General features: G+C 34.6%; 1 protein-coding gene across 4 annotated transcripts in view; it reads left to right on the top strand.

Moving 5' to 3' along the window:
* Positions 1–20136, top strand: part of LOC128983568 (probable phosphorylase b kinase regulatory subunit beta) — a 231684-nt gene that overhangs the window by 123031 nt on the left and 88517 nt on the right. For all 4 annotated transcript variants that reach the window (XM_054402888.1, XM_054402889.1, XM_054402887.1 and 1 more), the window contains 2 exons: positions 9475–9734; positions 18645–18875. In XM_054402888.1, coding sequence (XP_054258863.1) covers positions 9475–9734; positions 18645–18875 — 491 coding nt within the window. The remainder of the gene's footprint in view (positions 1–9474; positions 9735–18644; positions 18876–20136) is intronic.

Genomic DNA, 20136 nt, shown 5'->3' with positions numbered 1-20136 from the left:
CCACCATAATCGATAAAACCGACCAACCACATAAGTCGGATTTAAACTAAAGAGCACTGAGAGCAAAAATGGCCTACACACTACTTCCCCTCAAAATAATATTCCCTCAATTGTCTCTTCAGTGCAAGAAAATCCCCTCGGAAAAATAAGGCCAAATGTATATAATGAATTAAATAATTGTTATGAAACTGATGTTATCTGTTGTGACAGAGAATTTTTATTAAGTGAAGAAGATGAATCAATTAATGGATTCCCACGAGATTAAACAAATTGATTTTCCAGAAATTAGTGTTAAAATTAATAAATCGAAGATAAATGCCCTAATTGACACCGGCTCTAATATAACATGTATATCGGAAAAATGGTTCCTAGAAAATAAGCACCACATAGGTCATTTTGAAGAATTGCCAATGACAAATACACATATTAAAACCGCTACAGGAGATCGATCTAAGCGCATAACTAAAATCATAATGTTACCTGTAATGATAGAAAATGAAGAAACTCAACTACAAGTTTTACTCATACCAAACTTAGTTAGGAATTTAATAATTGGGAATGATGTATTAAATATATGGCAGTTTGAAATGAATTTTAAAGAAAAAGTGATTAAATTGAAGATTAATAATAATAATATTACTTTGAAGTTCGGAGAGGTATCTGTTGAAGGTATAAATTGCAATTTTGTATTTGAGCAAAGCCCAAGGCGAAGCATTGAGAACGAAAATAATGATGATAAATATTATGAAGATAATTATGATAGTGTTAATAATGATATGCAAACAAACTATTATGATCCTAACTTAAATATAATTAAGAATACAGGAAGTCCCTCCCCTAAAATAGTCTCTGAATCTTTAGCAAGCAATAAAGAGCAACAAATCAAGTTAGGCAGTCTTTTGAATAAATACAGCAACACATTTTCTGATGACCCTGGCATTTGCAATAAGTACCAACATGTCTTAAAAGTCAAAAATCCACAGAATTTTAAAAATCAACTGTATACAGTCCCTTTGATACATCAAGATGCGGTCCAAGAGGAAATTGGCGACATTGAAGAAAATTAAATGAAAAGTGTGTGTAGAGACCTTAAATCCATGTAAATAGTTAAATGTAAAAAAAAAAAAATAGACACTCCACAAAGTGAATTAAATACCAGAAGAAATATGTAAATTAAAAACATAAAATAGACGCTCTGCAGTGTAATGAAATATTAACTTAAAAAGTGTGAAGTGAGGAAAGACGTTAAGGAACAATAACTCATATGAACTATAATAATAGTGATGAGAAAGTCATATTACCCCATTGTCCCCAATACATAAACAATAGTACTTCCTTTCTCATATCTTTAATGTTATTAATTGTTATAATTTTGTCGTTATATTGTTCATGATTCAATAATTGTGTTGATTAAGTATTTGTATTTCAATAACCATGTTCCACCCATCGTTCTGCATTAATAGTTAAGTCTTATTTTATTAAATGTTCACATTTCAAACCAAAATTTCTTTCACTGTGTATCGAAACCTCATATTACCTGTAATATTCAGTTTCTGCGGGGATATTGCAACAGTTCATAAAATTTTGTATAATTAAATAATATATAAATAGCCTATTACCAGTCAATTAAGCCTAAAAGCCTATTTAAAATATACTATGTTTAAAATCTATTTCAAACACAAGCTAAAGTAAAAATAATTATATATATCCAAACAAAATCTCAAAAAGTAATTTACCCAAATTAAATTTCATATACTATTAATTGGCCTAAGTGACTAAAAAGTAACAGTGAACATCAAGATCTAGAAGACCTGAATACATTGTTGCTGAAAAACATGTGTTAGGTAACAACTGGATTTCCTCCTTCTTCTACCATGAACTAGCCTGATGAAAGTGTAAAAACTAGTTTGTATGATTTTTATATTATAATATTTTCTAGTAAAAAGTGAAAAGCTAAACCAAAACAGTCTCATCATTTCAAATAGTTTAAACAAGAAGAAATGTGGAAACTTGGAAGAAACTTGGTAATCTCCATCTTATTATTACAGACTATCCTATAGGTGTTGGACAATTTGAGAACATTAGCCTATCTCTGAGGTGGATCGAGTAGCCTCGTAGCTGTTAAAATTTATATAGCCTAAAATCTTGATTCAAGTAAAGACTTTTGTTTTTAGAACAATCTTATCCAAATTCGATATAAAATTATTTAGTAAAAAAAAAAAAAATCAAAGGCTAACTTTATTATCATTAAAAAAAAGTTTCAAATTAAAATATTAGCAAGGAAATTGGTAATTAAAGAGAGTTCCAAGCACGAACCTAAAAACCCTGAGGTTGCAAGAAAAAAATAACTTATGTTAGATTTTGTGTTTCCATAGTTTTAGTCCAGTGCAATTAGGTTATGACCCGGACAAAATTGATAACAGGCTGAAAATTGGTGGAAATGTTCAAAACAATGTCCTGAGTGGCCCACACAAAGTCCCAAGAAATCCCAGTTGGGGAACGGCCGCCATTTTGAAAAAACTGCCGCCATCTTGGAAATTTAGATTTCTTGCTGTATCTTTTGAAGTAATTGTCCGAAAGACCTTATTTATGTCTCAAATTAAACGTTTTGGGCTCATGTATGAGGGTAATATATAGTTTAAAAGTTTATTATGTTCTAAGCATATATTTTAATTATATTAAGCTAAAAAATATCTATATAAATAAAATTAGAGTTTTGTCTGTACATTGCTTAGAATAATGAACTTTTTGGTTATTTTTACATTTCATAGGTCAGAGAAACCGAATCAAACCTTATCTCAATTTCTGTCTGTCTGTCTGTCTGTCTGTCTGTCTGTCTATCTGTCATTCTCTTGGTAACGCTAAAATACGCACTTTATTACAACTACTCCTCAATAACTATAGCACTGTCCCGCCTGAAACTTATTTTCCAAATACTATACATATATGAGATGGTTTTAGACGTATTTCATCGAATATGAGACAGTTAGATATTTAACAGTAAACCCTTGAAAATCAAGTTTTTGTCGATTTTTGACGTGGAATTTCTGGAAGCCCATGTTAACCTTATGAGAAATGAAATTATTGAATCTTAACAGCTGTTTCAATTAAACAAGTTGGTTCTGTTCTGTGATGTTCAATAGCATTAAAGTTACAAGGATTACCAACAGGGTGCAGCACTAGCACTATTATTTCTTTTACATTTATGACAACAGCTAATTTGCAACCTGGAGGCGAGTGAGCGTAGCGAACGAGCTAACCTGAAGGCAAGTGAGCGTAGCGAACGAGCTAACCTGAAGGAAAGTGAGCGCAGCGAACGAGCTCCAACATACAGGTGAGTGAGCGTAGCGAACGAACTTCAACCAGGACGTGATTGAGCCATGCAAACGAGATCAGATAGTAAAAATAAAAGTAAGCCTACCGTTATAGGATTGACCGGCAGACACAGAGGTAATTTAACCTTTTATTGATTGTCATACCGATCCGGAACAACAAAAAACAACATAAAATGAAGCTATGTATAATAGTTTGGCCAGCATATCTTAAAATATGCAAACCAACTGCTGTTCGTTATATAAGAAGGTTTCAACTGAATATTATAAGATCCCCGTGCGTAGAACGGGTACACAGCTAGTCTATAATAACGATATAGATACGGTTATGCCCCCCTTTTATACGAATTGTGGATATTTATAGGCATGCAAGGTGGATGCGATGCTCCCTGGTGTGGATTAACGTCCGCACAAGTGAGTACTATGACTATCCGCAGTACTATCCTGATAATTAGACCAATTCGTTAATTACAAGGAAAAATGTGGTTCGGATTCCACTATAAACTGTAGGTCCCTTAGTTGCCATTAGCTGTATGGGCTATTAATTAACATTTGTGTCTAAGGAACATGTCGTCCTTAGTCACTAACGAGACTACAAGATCGCGCCACTCATCCTTCACTCATATTTTGTTAAAATACGCACATAGTGGCGTCCTCATCTAAAATAATTGATATAAATATACAAAATATATACAAAATAAGCTTTTTCTCTTTTCTTGTAATGGACTTGTTTAAGCCATTAACCCTATTGAAATTTCTTGCACCCCACAATGCTTAGTCTTTGGAATTGGTTAAATATAAATATAATATCCATTTAACTATGATGAAGCTTTAAAGAGGAGACAACTAATACAGCTCATGCAATTATTGCTGCAGCTCGACCACGATCTTTCATATCGCCCCTGCTGCTCGGCCTTCACAGATGGTATGGCTCGTACTTACTGTCAGACATTCTATCGTAGCTCGGAGTTTGCTCGACATACAAGAAGGTCAATTATGAGACTTCGATAGCTGATAATGTCTCACCTTCAATAGATGAACGTTCATTATGTTTTCGACAACGCGGATTACAACGTTTAAAACACTTGATGGACATGGTTCTCTTCACGCCATGGGTGACATTGAGTGCATAACACCAGCCGAAATGTGTCAAGTGCTCCTGTACCACGATCTACAATCCCAAAACAAAATGTGTCCTTCTATCTCATGGCTTTCAGTCAGTGACACCTTACCAACGTCCGCCTAAGCCTGGGACATCTTTAGTAGTATTGGGAGATGTCAGTACCAATTCCAAAGACTAAACATAGTGAATTGCATGAAATGCCAAAAGGGTTAATGGCTTTAACAAGTCCATTAAGAGCGAAAGAAAAAAGCTTCATTTTGTAAATATTTTGTAAATTTATATCATTTTATGGATATATTTTTAGGTTAATATAAATAATATTTATGCTTAGAACGTATTAAACTCTTTAATTATATACTACACTCATACATGAGTTCAAAACGCTTAATTTGAGACTTAAATAATGCCTTTCGGACTATTACTTCAAAAGATACAGCAAAAAAATCTAAATTTCCAAGATGGCGGCAGTTTTTTCAAGATGGCGGCCGTTCCCCAACTGGGATTTCTTGGGACTTTGTGTGGGCCCCTCAGGACATTGTTCTGAACGTTTCCACCAATTTTCAGCCTGTTATCAATTTTGTCCGGGTCAATGTCATTTTTTGTCTAATTGCACTGGACTATTTATGTTTCATTAGTCTTTGTATATTTTCTAAGATGCCTCAAAGAGATCTCGCACGCTATGTAAATAATCGGGCTCGCAATGCAATTATTAGGGATATGATGAGACATAAATGTTTTCACCCTTATCAACTATATATCAAAGGGTGAGGTTCATAATCCCAAGTTTAAATAAAACTTCATGTTGTTAGCCTCCGGATCACTGGTAAAGTAATAAATAATGGTTTAAATACCTTATACTGTCAAAAGTGATCCTTGTAGTCTGTGTAGGCTACTGCAGTTTCATTCCCGGGGGGAACTTCATCAGGCTTAATGACATCAAAACTTCATTCCATAGTCAAATAAATTAGGCAATATCATTAAGAAAAATGCAACTCCCAAAACTGATGAAAATAACATGAACGGCACGGGTATTTACAAACTAAACTGTAACGATTGTCCTAGTTATTACATCGGCCAAACAGCTAGATCATTCAACAGCAGATTCAAAGAACATTTACCAGGCAAACCCACTACTAATCATACATCCTCGTACGCCAATCACTTAATTAATAATAGACATAATTACTCAAAAATTGACGACAACCTCGAAATTCTGCATAAATGTAAAAGCGGCCGTTTCATGGACACAATGGAAGAGTACGAGATTTATAAGGCTGTGAAAAAAGAACCACACAATGTCCTAAATGAACAAAGAGGTTTCAAGTCTAATATTATTTATGAATGGGCAATAAGAATAGGTGAGTCACAAACAAAACATTGGTCAACTCGTGATAAGCAAGTAGGAGGGGGAGGAAATACACTTGGAGATCAAGATAACGCATCAGTCTAGACCTGCCCTCCGTGCGTAACGTGCTTCCCGGTACCGTGTTTCGTAATGTTTATGTGTTATGTTCGTGTGTTCGTCCGTGTTTTATGTATATATGACCTTGATGGATTTTTACCATGACGACTTCCTATGGAATGAAGTTTTGATGTCATTAAGCCTGATGAAGTTCCCCCGGGAATGAAACTGCAGTAGCCTACACAGACTACAAGGATCACTTTTGACAGTATAAGGTATTTAAACCATTATTTATTACTTTAAATAAAACCAAGTACTTTAAAATGCAAAATTTCATAACCCCAAGAATGAAGATTAACAAGTAAAGGGATACAAATTAATACCAAGAAGCCTTTATAACACCAAGGTTCATAACCCCAAGTGTTTGTAACACCAAGGTTCATAACCCCAAGGTTAAATAAAACAAAGTTCTTTAAATTACAAAATTTCATAACCCCAAATATACAGATTAGCAAGGTTCACAAGCCCAAGTTTCATAACCCCATGCTTTTTTAAACCCGAATTTCATAACCCCAAGTGACAATGGGTACAGTCCGTGCAGTAAACGATAACACACGCACGCACACATACATACTTGCATTATAAACTTGTGCTGGAAGCGAGGTTCCGATGTTCGCGAAACTATTCGAAGTGATGCGTTCCCTATAGCGATAGGTGAAGTCACATGTTTGTCTAAATTGTAATAACAATATTTACAGGATGAAATTTATATATTTAAATTCTTTGTGAACTGATGTTTAATTCGGTATACATACAATTTAGTTTGTGCCGATGCAAAATCTATATCTATAAAAGAGGAACTATGTTGTGCTAGTTGTATGTACCTTGTGGACTCCGAAACCACAAGGCAGATTGTAATAAAACTTTCAGGCATTATTAAGCATTATTCAAAAAAAGTTTGTTTGAAGTTTGATGCAGATTAATCAAAAGGGCTCCGTCCCAGAGGCTTTTAAGGGTCCAATGTCACACTTTTGGAACTACAATGTTTACAAATAAACATAATTTAAAAAGCAGATGTTTACTTTCACCATGTTTTGTAGGTTTGAATAATTACAACATTCTGTATTAGTCATGATTTGAAATAGTGCCACACTGTTTCTACAGAATACAGCACAGAAAATTATTTTACTTTTGGATAAGTCTAAATACATTAAGCCCCAATCGAACACACCTGTGCACTCAACAACATTTATTCTCCACTATTAAATATGTAAACATAAAACGGTATTTGGTTTACATTTTTATTATTTATCGTACAGAACAAATTACCATTAAAATAATAGTTGTTAAGCGCAGCAACGCGCGCCAGGTAACTGCTAGTTTTTAATAAAGGAAAATATGAAAAGGTTGCTCTATGTGAACATGAAGAAGTATGTGAGCGATGATTTGTTAACACCTCCTCCTCTATTTACTGTGCTGCGGCACTCTACGAAGAATCAGCTGATCAACATGTCCTCTTATTATTCGTCCATCTTCCAGCTGAACTACGTACATTACATGTCCTTGCTTTTTAGTTATTTAGCAAAATTTGTTGGCCAGATAAATACTTTCAGTAAGAAAAGCGTAGATGATTAGATGTTCTTCAATTTTTGTTCCAACAATTTTTTCGTAAGACTTTTAGTCTGTCCAATAATTGACTTAATGACCCCCATGAGGTCTGGATGAATTAGTTTAGGCGCTCAGTATTTTTGCAATTGCCGTCTTCCAACCACAATATTACGGAAATATAGTATTAGTTCACGTTTTAAAATCGCTAAACGATGAAAACTGTTTAGAATTAATATGACTGCTTCAACTATGTACAAAGTTTTGACATATGTGTACATAATATTCGTGGTGCATAACCCAAGTAAGTCTTTGTGCCTGTTATGTCTATGACAGATTTAAATGCACCGCTTCAAAAGTAATTGGCATAGATAAGACAATTATTGAGCGTTAGAGCGTTTTGGGATGGGACTGGAACAGGGGTTTATGAAACGGGTTTTTTTGCTATGCAACAATATATCGTTGTTTACTAAAATCTTATTCTAAAGGATACAGAGAGGAAGTAGCTAAAAACTACTTATTTGTAAATAGTAGCAAAACGGCCGTTGGTGACCTGCTTCTTTATAGGATACACTAACAACCACTTAGCTTAAAGATTCACCCAATCCGATGATGTGAGGGTATGTCTAAATCTAGGATTATGAATACCTATGCCCCAGTGGTTGCAACGAATTGCCACACAGGACGGGATTCAAACCCAAGCAGACAAAATACCACTGGCCAAGTGACACACTTCCTAGCCACCTCAGCTGTCTGTGCTTGGAGACTATGGAGTAAAAACCGCTAAGCTGACGTCAACAATTGCTAATAGAGGCCGCTATCAAACAACAAGTTGTTCAATGCGTTACTAGGCAGCAGCAATAGTTAGTCATGGACTGTTTATATAATGTAGATGTTTTAGTTGAACCGCAACAGTTTGTTTTATTTTGTTTTTTTTTATTTTTAGGGAGAGGAGGGAAATTGCTTTTACGAACACAGGTAGCCAGCCTGTAGTGTGAGACTCCTGAATTTATCAGACTACTCACTAAAAAACCCCCTTCACTCTGTTTGACACAGACCTGGAATTGTTTGACTGTTTGCGTTATCATCATCGGTATGACTGTGTCTACCTCATAAAGAGTTGCAACAAAACCCATAAACCCCCGTTCCCATAGTCCAAACAGGCTGCTTCGGGAACTCGTTTGAATAAAAGTAGATATACACGTTTGTACCAAATTTCATCAAAATCAGATCATCCTTGCTCAAGTTATCGCGCTTATGGACACACACACACATATACAGAGTGATCAATTCAAGGAGGCCACCATTAGGATATCGGAAACTGTAAAAATTTGAGAAAACTGTAAATGGGGGACATTTATCAATCTTTTGTTACAGTTAAAAATATGAATTTAGTTTTTCAAAATTCAGCCACCATTTTTCAATATGGCGGCCAACTTTGAAATTTCTCATGAAACACCCTATATTTTATCATGTTTTTGGATAGAACATGCAATTTAAAAACTTTTTTATTCTTGACATTTTTCCATAAACCCACTCGTTTAGGAGTGCCACAACCCTATAGGTTATAGGTTTTTCATGCCTATGAAAAAATGACTTGAGGTTTATATTTAACATCAAGTAGCCCCTAACGAGTAAGTTTAGAGCAAAAATGCGAAGAGTAAATAATCCTTTTAACTGCATCTACATTCCAAAAAGACCATAAAATACACAGTTTACCACTTTTTAAGTTTGCTGTAGTTTTGGAAAATAGCCAAATAAAAGAATAATAATAAAATAGAATCAATATTTTTTACGTATTTTATAGTCTTTTTGTACGTTTTGCAACAGGGCTAACGGCTAACTGTATGGCAGCGGTACAACATCTTTTTATTCTTTTTTCCATGCCTTAAACACTTCCTTCATATTTAGTAGTCCAAGGAGCAAAAAATATTTTTTAACAGTTTAGATTACAGTTACTGGATTGTTTCTAGAGATGTAAAGAAACCCACTATAATTGCTCATACACACAGATCCATGCATCCCGATGTACTTCTACGTAGCAGAGGAGGCTGTGGAGGGGGAGAGGGCGGAGGCTGGTAGTCAGCTTAGATGTAATAGTCCTGAGGGCTCTGGAGGTGACGAACCACTGTATCTGTGGAACCAGGCTATGTTTGTCATCTCTCAGCTGCTAACCACTGGACTGCTGCATATCAATGAGCTGGACCCCATCAGACGATATCTGCCCTCTTACAACCGACCTCGCAAGGGTGGCCGCTACTCTGCATTCCAGGTACAACGGTTCTTACCCTTAAAATACTGAATCTTTAATCCTTCCAAAAGAGACCAATCAAAAACTAGTGTTGCAAAATTTTAATTCTCAATCAAATGTAACCTTGTGCTTTTAATAAGTATTTTACAAAGTTAAAATAAAAGGGCCAGGTAAATACCCGGAGGGAAGGTAAATATAAATTGGGTATTCACCCTATGGTCATTTAAATACCCAAAATGAGGGTATTTTTAGTTTTTGAGCGTTAAACAACACCTTTTGATGTTTTGATGAAGTTTTAGGCAAATAAGGGATGAAACACAATAATTTGATTTCTCAAAATTAATACCCCAACCCAACCATAATTATTCTTCAAATGTAAAAATTATATTCTTGGGTATTTATAAATGTTTGCATTGGTATTGCCTTCTATGGTAATTGAAGCGTTTTTCAATGCTAGCCTCTTCTTCAACAACTAATATAAAATGTTAAAGAAAAAACATATTATTTACATTTATCCTGAAATATTGTGCAAGGTTTTCAAATAGTGTAAGTGTATAGTACGTTTGTACCTGTACTGTACGTAAATAGCAAAATTATAAAATTCAATTTAAATATAACATTGAATTTTTTTATGAGATTATTTATGAATTTTATAAAATTAAAAAGGTTAACTTACCCAAACAAAAGCATTGTTTTAATTATTGGGAAATAGCAATAAAAATAAGAGTGGGGTGGTTGCTTGCTTGTTGAGATGTAATAGTGGGTTTAATAATTATTATTTAATATTTAATGTATGTGAGTCAGTAGCCTAAGTGAATTTAATTTTTAACCACAATAGTTTGTCTAAGAAGGCTTACAATTATTTTCAGACAGAATACTGTCAACACTATGGTACTGCATCTGCAATAACTTACTGCAATTAATTTTTTAGTGTACCGTAATGGGTATTTCTGACTGCTCAACAATTTATTTTCTCTATTTTATTACAACCATTCAACCATTAGCTAGAACAAAATCAAATATGTGTTACACCCTGTCTTATCTTATCTAACAGGGGCAGGTCGAGACCTTAAAGCACTTCATCCGAAATCGAATTATTGCGCACCCCTGTACATTACCTACCCTATTTTAATTGCAGAACCTCGAGCTAAATCAACAACCATTGAAGAATTTTTTCTACTTTTATCTTAATTAATTTTAGGGGTGTGCGAATAGTGATTTTCAACCTCCAGCCGAGCCGAGCCGAGCTTTTTAAAAAATTTTCGAGCTCGAGCTTTTTCGAGCCGAGCTTTTCCTAGCGTCACCTTATCTAAGTTATTAAACTTTTTTTTCTTAAAAAAGTGCATAATAATAATAATGTTCTGTCAATTTTTAAATAAACACAATGTTATTTTAATATGTTTAAAAACGTTGAGAATTGTCAAGACATCAAATAGTAGATAATCACGATAAGAACTGAACTGAACTAAATTAAGATGCAAGAAATAAAAGGATATCGATTGAAGGCCTGACGAGATATGCAGTGCAGACTGAGACAATCAGATTGTCTTTCATAACAGTAACGTTCTGTTATTTAATGGCAAATAAATATTCTTGATTCTTCTTGATTCTTGAACAGAACAGCATCGCGACATTGAATGACGACAAAACAACTAGCAACTCGATTACATAATGTATATTGTAACTACTATGAATATTTAATTCTATTTTGTATAAATAAATACAAAATAAATTTTAAAACACGTGATTATTCTTTTTGTTTTCCATGCACAAAATATTTTTGTTTTATGAATCGTATTAATCAAAAAAAGAACATGGTTGGTTTGGATCCAAAAAGGTGGAGAGACAAGTAAAAAGTAAACTTATATATTAAAAAAGATATAATTGACATAGAGGAAATAGACCAAAACACTAAAATTAATAGAATAACACACAAAGTAAACAAGAAATGAAATAAAGTACACGATGATTTAATACTGTCACTCAATTTTGTTATCTAGAAGGGTCAGGGAACTAATCAATAAATAGCCAAAACCAGTTTCCTCCCCTTCACACAGTCTCACCGCCCCCCTCCCCCCCTAAGCCGGGAGGCCCAACACTGTACTTTGTCCTTGAAACACCCTTGCATCTAAAACAATAAACCCTTACACCCGTGTTGCTGTTTTGACAACAGGTTTATGAATGCGATCACTATTTTTAATTTTCCAGAATTAACTATTTCTATTAATTAACGACTTTATAACTGTGTAAAAGGTGTGTATCCCTGAATTTATAAATTGCATTCTACACTTATTCACTGCCAAACATTATTCAGTAGAACCTTGATGAACTGAGAATTACACTAGCCTACATAACTTCATTACCCCAAGTATAATACCAAGATAATTTTTATAATTCTATTTGAATCGTATAATCTTAGTTTGTTAAAAATGGATTGTATGTTTAACAATAATTGCAGTCCATTATTGTTAAGCAGTATGGTCCCAAATTATTGTTTTTGATTTTGAAACATCACAGTTCATTTGACAAAATTATAGTTGAAGCAGCCAAATGTCAAGTCGCTTGTGCAATAGTTTGTTTACAAGCTTTCTCCAGACCACGGGGGAGGGGAGGGTCTGATAAGCCGTCTATTGTTCACCCCCAAGAAGGTCCGACCCTCATTAGTGCCGCTCGGCTGCACTCAGTGGGGAACCCAATACCACAAATCAATCTTTTAAATTAATACAAATATTTGGTAATAATTGTTTTATTAATATTCACCTTGAAATTTCAATAAATTTGGTGTAAAATTTGACAAAAATCGGCCATTTTGACCGATTATTAATACAGTACCAAATACCAATAAAGTAGTACATTCATTGGTAATTAAATAATAGGTAAAAATTAACCGATTTTCGTCAAGTTTTACCCCCCTGCTGTGCGTTATGTCACAAAAGCTGATAACGACATGGGTGATTAGTAACCATGGCAACTTGTTGAATGCGTGATGAAGGGAAACCCAAGAAATAGAAGAACAAAGAGAAAGAATAACGTGTTATCTTTATACCTTTTTTACAATTTCCGTTATTGTTATCTGTATGCAAGATTTTATGATTTTGTTTTATAGATTTATAAAATAATTCTTTTTAACTACGGGAATATCAATTTATAATTTATCAACGTGCTTCTCTTCCGAAACAGCAATACCGGATGCATAATAAAGGTCGATGACCTAAAATATCACGATTGTGCAATATTGTATTTTGATGTTGAAATTAAAATCACGACAAAAGTTTGTATATATCCATGGTCCCTATAGTTTAATCATTTAATATGTACACAATCAATGCTAAATAATCGTGGTTAGTTCTAACTTTATTTTTTATTATTCAAAGTTTCTACACAGTAAGACAATCCAAAGTCAACCCGGGCAATGAATACCTAAAACACAACGTATCTTGTCCTGTGATTGGAATACCACTCGCCGGCCAGTCCTTTAGGTTTAGGGAAGTAGTGCAAGTCTATATATAGCTTCAAGGTCTTACCCACCCCTTCCCCCTCCGGTCCTACTTGACTCACTATACCCGCGCTCCTTTCAATTTCAAGGTCATTGCCCAACCCCTCCCACCCTTCTATTGTGTTGCCTTTCTATTGTTTCTATTCTGACTTTTTTTTGGGAAACATTAAATCTATTGTTTACGTAACTTCACAGTAGTAGGCTAGATTTTTCTACTTTGAATTTGAAACAGTACTGTAAAAAAACTATTACGCAGCGCCCCTAGTATCAGGAGGGAGACAAGCACGAGTTGACTTTCATTTGACCATTGTAGTTCTTTTCTGCTTTATGTCTGTTCGTTCCAGACGAATCTAATCGTAAAGCAAAACAGCCGATAACGACTAAACTAGTTATCAGTATTGCATCATACAAGGCTTCTTTGCCGTTTGCTGTTAGGTCGTTGGAAACGTATTGCTGTAATTTTGTCCTGGGAAACTAATGGTGGCTATGGAGATTTAGTTTTTTGTCCAAAACGTCAAAATATATTGTCTATCCGAAAAGCCGGATATATAACGGATAGTGTCGGATATCGAATTTGGGCCCGGTTACCCGATTTTTCAGATATCCGCACACCCCTACTTTTAAACAAAATAAAATAGGTACAAAATTGTGTGACCAGTCAAACTTTATAAACAAACATTTTATTCTATAAAATATAGATGGTAAATAGGGGTTGGTTTAAAGGGAATAAAATACAAAACAGATTAATTAATTATTTTGATAAACATTAGAAAGGTTATGGGTTTGATTGAACTAAAATAACCGCAGGGAATCTTATAAGTAGAAAAGTCGTCAACCACAATCTGTTTAATCAGTACACTGTTAGAGAGAGAGAGAGAGAGATAGAGAGAGAGAGAGAGAAAGAGAGATAGCAGATAGGGGCGTTTGATAAGGAATCTGAAAATGTAAACAAACAAGGAACAACGGCATGACGATACTCGTTTACAGCCTTATTGTGTCGCCCACTACATTTGCACACGTGACCACTTTTAGTTTCTTCCTTATCTTCCATCGGTCCCAAAATAGAATTCCTGAAATAGTTTGTTGGTATAATCTCCCCTCCCACACAAGGCGCAGTGCTCAGTGCGCACTGTAGGTTGCCACGGCAACCATGTGTCGTCATAGCGACGAGCCAATCACGCACTCACACTGCGTTGTGTATTACGATACGAATAGCTGTGTTAGAAAGACAACGCGATAGGATAGGTGGTAGATTGTCTCTTTACTACTGTATCTCCTCAAAATTACGATCGATAATCATTGCGTCTTGACTGAGCTGAGGTTCGTGTTCGTGCTTATCAAACCTCGAATGCATGAACAACGTAGAATTGTGATAACATTGTTTTCAATTACGACCCAAATTAAGTGTTTTTTTAGTTTTGACTTAGTATTAAAAGCTCGGCTCGAACTTCGAGCTTTTTCAAAATGCCTCGAGCCGAGCCGAATAATGAAAAGCTCGACCAAAAAGCTCGAAGATTCGAGTACTCGCACACCCCTAATTAATTTATATAGTTTACTTAAAATTCGAATTCACATATTCAGATGTTCTGAATGTTTCAAGTAAGAACTACTTGATTTTACTCATTTTCTGTTTATCTAAGCAGGAAAGACCAATTTCTTGTCAATTTTAATAGCCTTCTCAGATCTGAAAAGCAAGTTTACGTATGTTTTAAAAGGTTTAAATAACCCTGTGATGTAATTTTAGTGTAAATTTGAAAATACCTGGGTATTTATGAATATTGTGTATTTACTCCGATTTTTAAATACCTGGTTATTTTACATCACTGCCCGTAGTAGGTAAGTAAAATAAATTGAGGGATAGGTTTAATGGGTAAAAATGAGGGGTGGGTCGGCTCTTAATGTTGGTGGTCCAAAATCGAGAATTGATATAAAAAACATCGGTTTCGATATCGGTTGCTGTGCTATAACTTTTCTGTGATTGTGATAATTGGGTAGGTCTAGAAGCACAGAAAAGGTTTGTCATTTGTTTGTTTGTTGTTTGTTGTCCTAGGGCATTGATGCAATTGCGATCTCACAAATATTTTGTCATGACAATAATAATTTTGTCAGTTTTTACAAGTACTCAAAGCGAAGTTCCAAGTAGTCTTGTTAATATGAATTAAGTAATTGAGCTCATCAAAGTTTTTTTTCACTATGTGATAGTTGTCACTTTATTTGGCTTCCTATGTTAATTGCTCGGGTGATAATGCAATCTCATACCCATTTAACATTTTATGATAGTATAACGTGCCGTTTTTCCCACTCGAAATATATACTCTATTCTGTAGTTATAGCGGGAAAGTCGTCACCAACTCTCGCCAGCGGATCGCTCAAGTCGGCGTGCTGGGAAGTTTCCAGGGTTCGTAAATTATCAATTAAATAACCTATCACCGGTACAGATTTGTATGCTCAAATGTGTAGTGTGAATCAGGTGTGAACTCAGTACCAGTAACCAACAACGCTAATGTACCATCATCATCGTTCACACCTGGGAATACCTAATTAAATTAAATTTAAAAATAATGAAAAAAACGTTCAACGAAATTTTGTTGCAGTTTCGTCATTTCGTCAACCTTAACACTTAATTTCTTAGCTGAATGCTGGCGTGCACGACCTGCAGAGACCGGTTCAACTTTGCCCGCAGCAGTTCAACACCAACTGAATATCTCGGCAAAATATTTGCTAAAACCCCGTCACCCTCAATATTATTTATAAACCCAAATTCTAAACTATGTTTATACGTATTATATCATAAATAAACCCCGTGCTAACCCTAGCATATGCTAATACGGTCTTCAACAGGTTCTAACACCCAATAAAGGATTTTATAGACAAACTAATAAAATGAGGGTTAATCGCTAAATAATAATAGTAAACACTATTAAGAATATCGGTGAGTTACCTGATTAATCTAGGGAGCTTCACTACCCACTTTGGCTACACGCAAAATCACGTTTTCAACTTGGCAAAATCACTAATCAAGGCACACGTCCTAACACTGGAAATTGCAGGCTTAGAATGTCTTGCGCATCCCTAGCCCACTAGGGATCTCCTCTCTTTCCCCCTCCCTAATCCTCTAGGGATGGGGAATCAGCTGATTCAATTCCCAGCTGATTGACGACGTCACGAGTTCAAACTTGGCGCTGTCACGATTCACAACACAACGCCATGACAGCCGACTAGTGGTACAGGTAATGTTGTTATTTACCTGCGACGACTGTGAAATTATACGGCGGAACTTTAATATCGTCGCTGATTTAAACAAAACGTGTAATTTCCACCCGTGATGTGTAACTCAGTGTTCGACAAAGTGTATGCATGTTATGTACGTGATATTGTATTCGTGATCGTGGTTCACCACCCTAGCCTAAACAACTCCCATAAGAAATACATGGGGAGCAAATTTCGTTTACATATAAGCCGAGTGGGATTATAGAAAAATATATGCCAATGCTTGGTGGCTAATCTGTGGGTGCATACCTTCAATTTGAGACCTCAATCATGAAAATTGGTCGGGTAGAGGAGCCAAATGAACTCGGCAAAGAGAAACCAAATTTAACTCCCATGAGAAATACATGGGGAGCAAATTTGGTTTAAACCGAGTGATACTAAGATAATTATATGCCGATGATGCTTAATGGCAAATCTGTGTGTGCATACCTTCAATTTGAGACCTCAATCATGAAAATCAGTCGGGTAGAAGAGCCAAACGTAGTCGGAAAAGAAAAACCAAGTTTTAGCGAATTTCCCATTTTTTAATATATAAGATACTCATAATGTTAAACATGGGGAACTGCAGAAACACTGGGGCGGAGCCCGAAAGGATCATTGAGATAAAAATATGCCTATATGTTATTCGGGAATGTGAGCTATCATCATGCCAAATTTCAGCCCAACCCTCTAGTACTTTATGTGTGATTGAACTTCAAACAAACAAACACACAAACTTTCACATTTATAATATTATAGTAAGATTTTGATTAAATTTGGCAATATTGTTTATTTCATAGTAAGGTATCAACATTTCAATAAAAAACACACACCCCAATACCTTCTCTATAGCAGCAATCCTAGGTACTAATTAAAATTAATGTTATCTAAATAGGAAATAAATCTGACAATTTTCAGGGAATATTTTAGTAGAAATCCAGCCAGGTAAATGGAAAAACTTATTCTGCAGGTTTGCTGCGGCGGGGTAATTTTTTATTTGCCTTCAGCTTTTGATTCAACACTGATAATAAGTAATAATAATTTATATTTGTATTTTAAAACTATTAAAAAATTGCTTGATTTAATTCAATTTTGATTTAATTCAATTACACAGTTACACATTATATTTTTCCTGCAGTCACTATAAACCATATAAATAATTAGTCTTTCAAACACTATACAATACAGTAATAAAAACAGAATAAACAAGTACATTGTTGTGCAAAATATACTAACAAAACATTTTTTGACAATTTTGTAACTTTCTTACTTGCACATCAAGATTGTATGCTCATTCAAACTTCTTTCTTGATTTTTCAGGTAACAGATTTAATGAAACATGTTTTGCAGTTTCTCCTATTTCTTCTGGTCTACACATATATTCCAATCACTTTCACTGATTTCATTATTTTTAAACATGTTAGGCCCACTTATAATTAATCTTTCAAATACTACAGTTTGGGTTATGTTCAAACAAGCGTTGAAGGAAAATGGGATCTAAACAAAAACATGAAATGACAGGTTAAATCGTAGTATAAATAGTCAATCAGCTGATCATAGTAATGATATCTTTAAGTGTTGCCAACCTATTTCCAAGCGTACACGAATTATGTGTATAATAAAACCACGCTGTTTTGTGTTGTTTTGTTGGAATCCTGGTGTGCGCCAAAGTATAAACCGTGCAACAAAGTAAGTAAATGCAGCAATTAGCAGCTTTCTGTACTATAATCAGTGAAAGGAAGCCAACTTTGTCGTGTAACTGTAGAAAAAAAAAACTATTATTACATGTTTGAAGTTTAAGACACAATTTCTTACTTAAAACAAAATTATTATACATTACTATAAATTAACATACATTAAATACCATACATATTCCTGTTAAAACAGGGCTCATAATAAATTATTAGTCCTAAAGCATAACGTATCCAACAAAAACCAATTTAAAACATTCATGAACTGTACCTACTCATTATTATGTGTAGATAATAATATTGTATTGGGTTTTTTTCCAATATTTATTTTAATAAGTTAATCAAAATATTTTGAAATTTCAGTTTTTTTTTTTTACAAAAGTGGTGAAGATTTTTATCTGAGTTCTATGATTTTGTGAAAGAACATAAAAATCTGTCAATATCTGATAACATTCATTACAATAAACATTAACTAATTTAAGTGAAATGTTGAAGGGAACAGCCACAGACTTGGTGGTGCAGATTGTTCTGATAGCAGAGTCGATGCGACTGCAGGCAATGATGGCCACCTACGGCATCCAGACGCAGACACCCCACGAGGTGGAGCCTGTACAGATTTGGTCGTCCAATCAGCTGGTGCAGGTGTACCAACACCTGGGAGTCAACGCCAAGTTGGGCCTCAGCGGACGTCCCATGCGGCCTGTCGGGGCTCTAGGCACAAGCAAGGTGCTTCAACATCTCCCAATATGACCTTGATTTTTTTGTACTCGGAATCAATGATGTAAAGAACTACTGGATTTCGCTGTTTTTGGTCTAGCTTCCCCCACTCTAATAGGCAGAAGCCGACGCAGCCCATACACTCACCATTATCAAACGCAAATTTTTAGTTGTTGATCTGTTGAAATATATTTGGATAAAATATTGCTAATGCAATGTCAAAACTCTTTTTACTAGGGGTGTGGTGATTTTGAACCTCGATTCTGAATCAGCCACTTGACGGGTTTTCATGGTTTTTGTGTTAAAAGAAAGATAAATTTGAGGGATTCAGTTTTTAGAAATTCAGTTTAAATTTTTTTTATCTAGCAGCCGAAGCAAACATTCTAGATTAGCTTTTGGTATAAAACAATTTGCTTAATGTAACAGCTGTAAACATTCAGAGTTTGTGACACAAATTCAGCATTTGGATAGAAATGAAAATACATACGTAGTGTTGACTTCTTTATACTATGTGCAATGTTATAATAATTGATACATTCATTTTATTTGATAAGGGGATGACAGGTTAATTAAATATACATTTTAAAATACTTGATAATCTAATTTATTTTTAGAACAGTCTTTAAACTATTGTTTGTTTTAGTGCAATATAATTTGATTGAACCAAGGCCACACTAAAAAAACAGGCCGTAATTCTCGTCAAGCATGACGTCACGATAGAAGACGGCTATGACGTATAAGTATTTATTTATTTATTTTCCAATGAAAGATTAAAAAACAAGCAGCTGATCACAAACGGCAAAATTACGTCATTGCCGTCTTCTATCGTGACGCCATGCTTGACGAGCATTACGGCCTGTTTTTTTAATGTGGCCTTGATTGAACTAACAGCTGGATGGATATAAAAATATTCTATAGAACTATGAGGTTATTTTATTTAGTCAATGATTATAGGAAATAAGAAATAAGTAAAATTAGTAGAGATAAGTAGACCACAGAGATAGGTAAGACCATTGCCGTATACAAATCGAGAGGCTCTGCCCAGGAGTTTTCAAAGAAAATCCTATGCAAATTGTTTTACTGGTTTTATTCAGAGATAAACAGATGGATGACATGGATGAAACACGATTTTATCATTGACTTAGGATACTGCAAGTAGGCTTACATTTACACCTTTATTTTTCAACTAAATATCTTATAGTTTGAATTAATGAATATGTGAAATTAGGATGTAGGCTACATAAATTCAATAATAGTGGGTAATTGTCAC

The sequence above is a fragment of the Macrosteles quadrilineatus genome, unplaced genomic scaffold (genome assembly GCF_028750875.1).
Source record: "Macrosteles quadrilineatus isolate MER2022 unplaced genomic scaffold, UCM_ALF_1.0 Scaffold_1__1_contigs__length_201487025, whole genome shotgun sequence".
NCBI lineage: Eukaryota > Metazoa > Arthropoda > Insecta > Hemiptera > Cicadellidae > Macrosteles > Macrosteles quadrilineatus.
The sequence above is the reverse complement of the archived record's forward strand: the minus strand, read 5'-3'. Positions and strand labels throughout refer to the sequence as shown.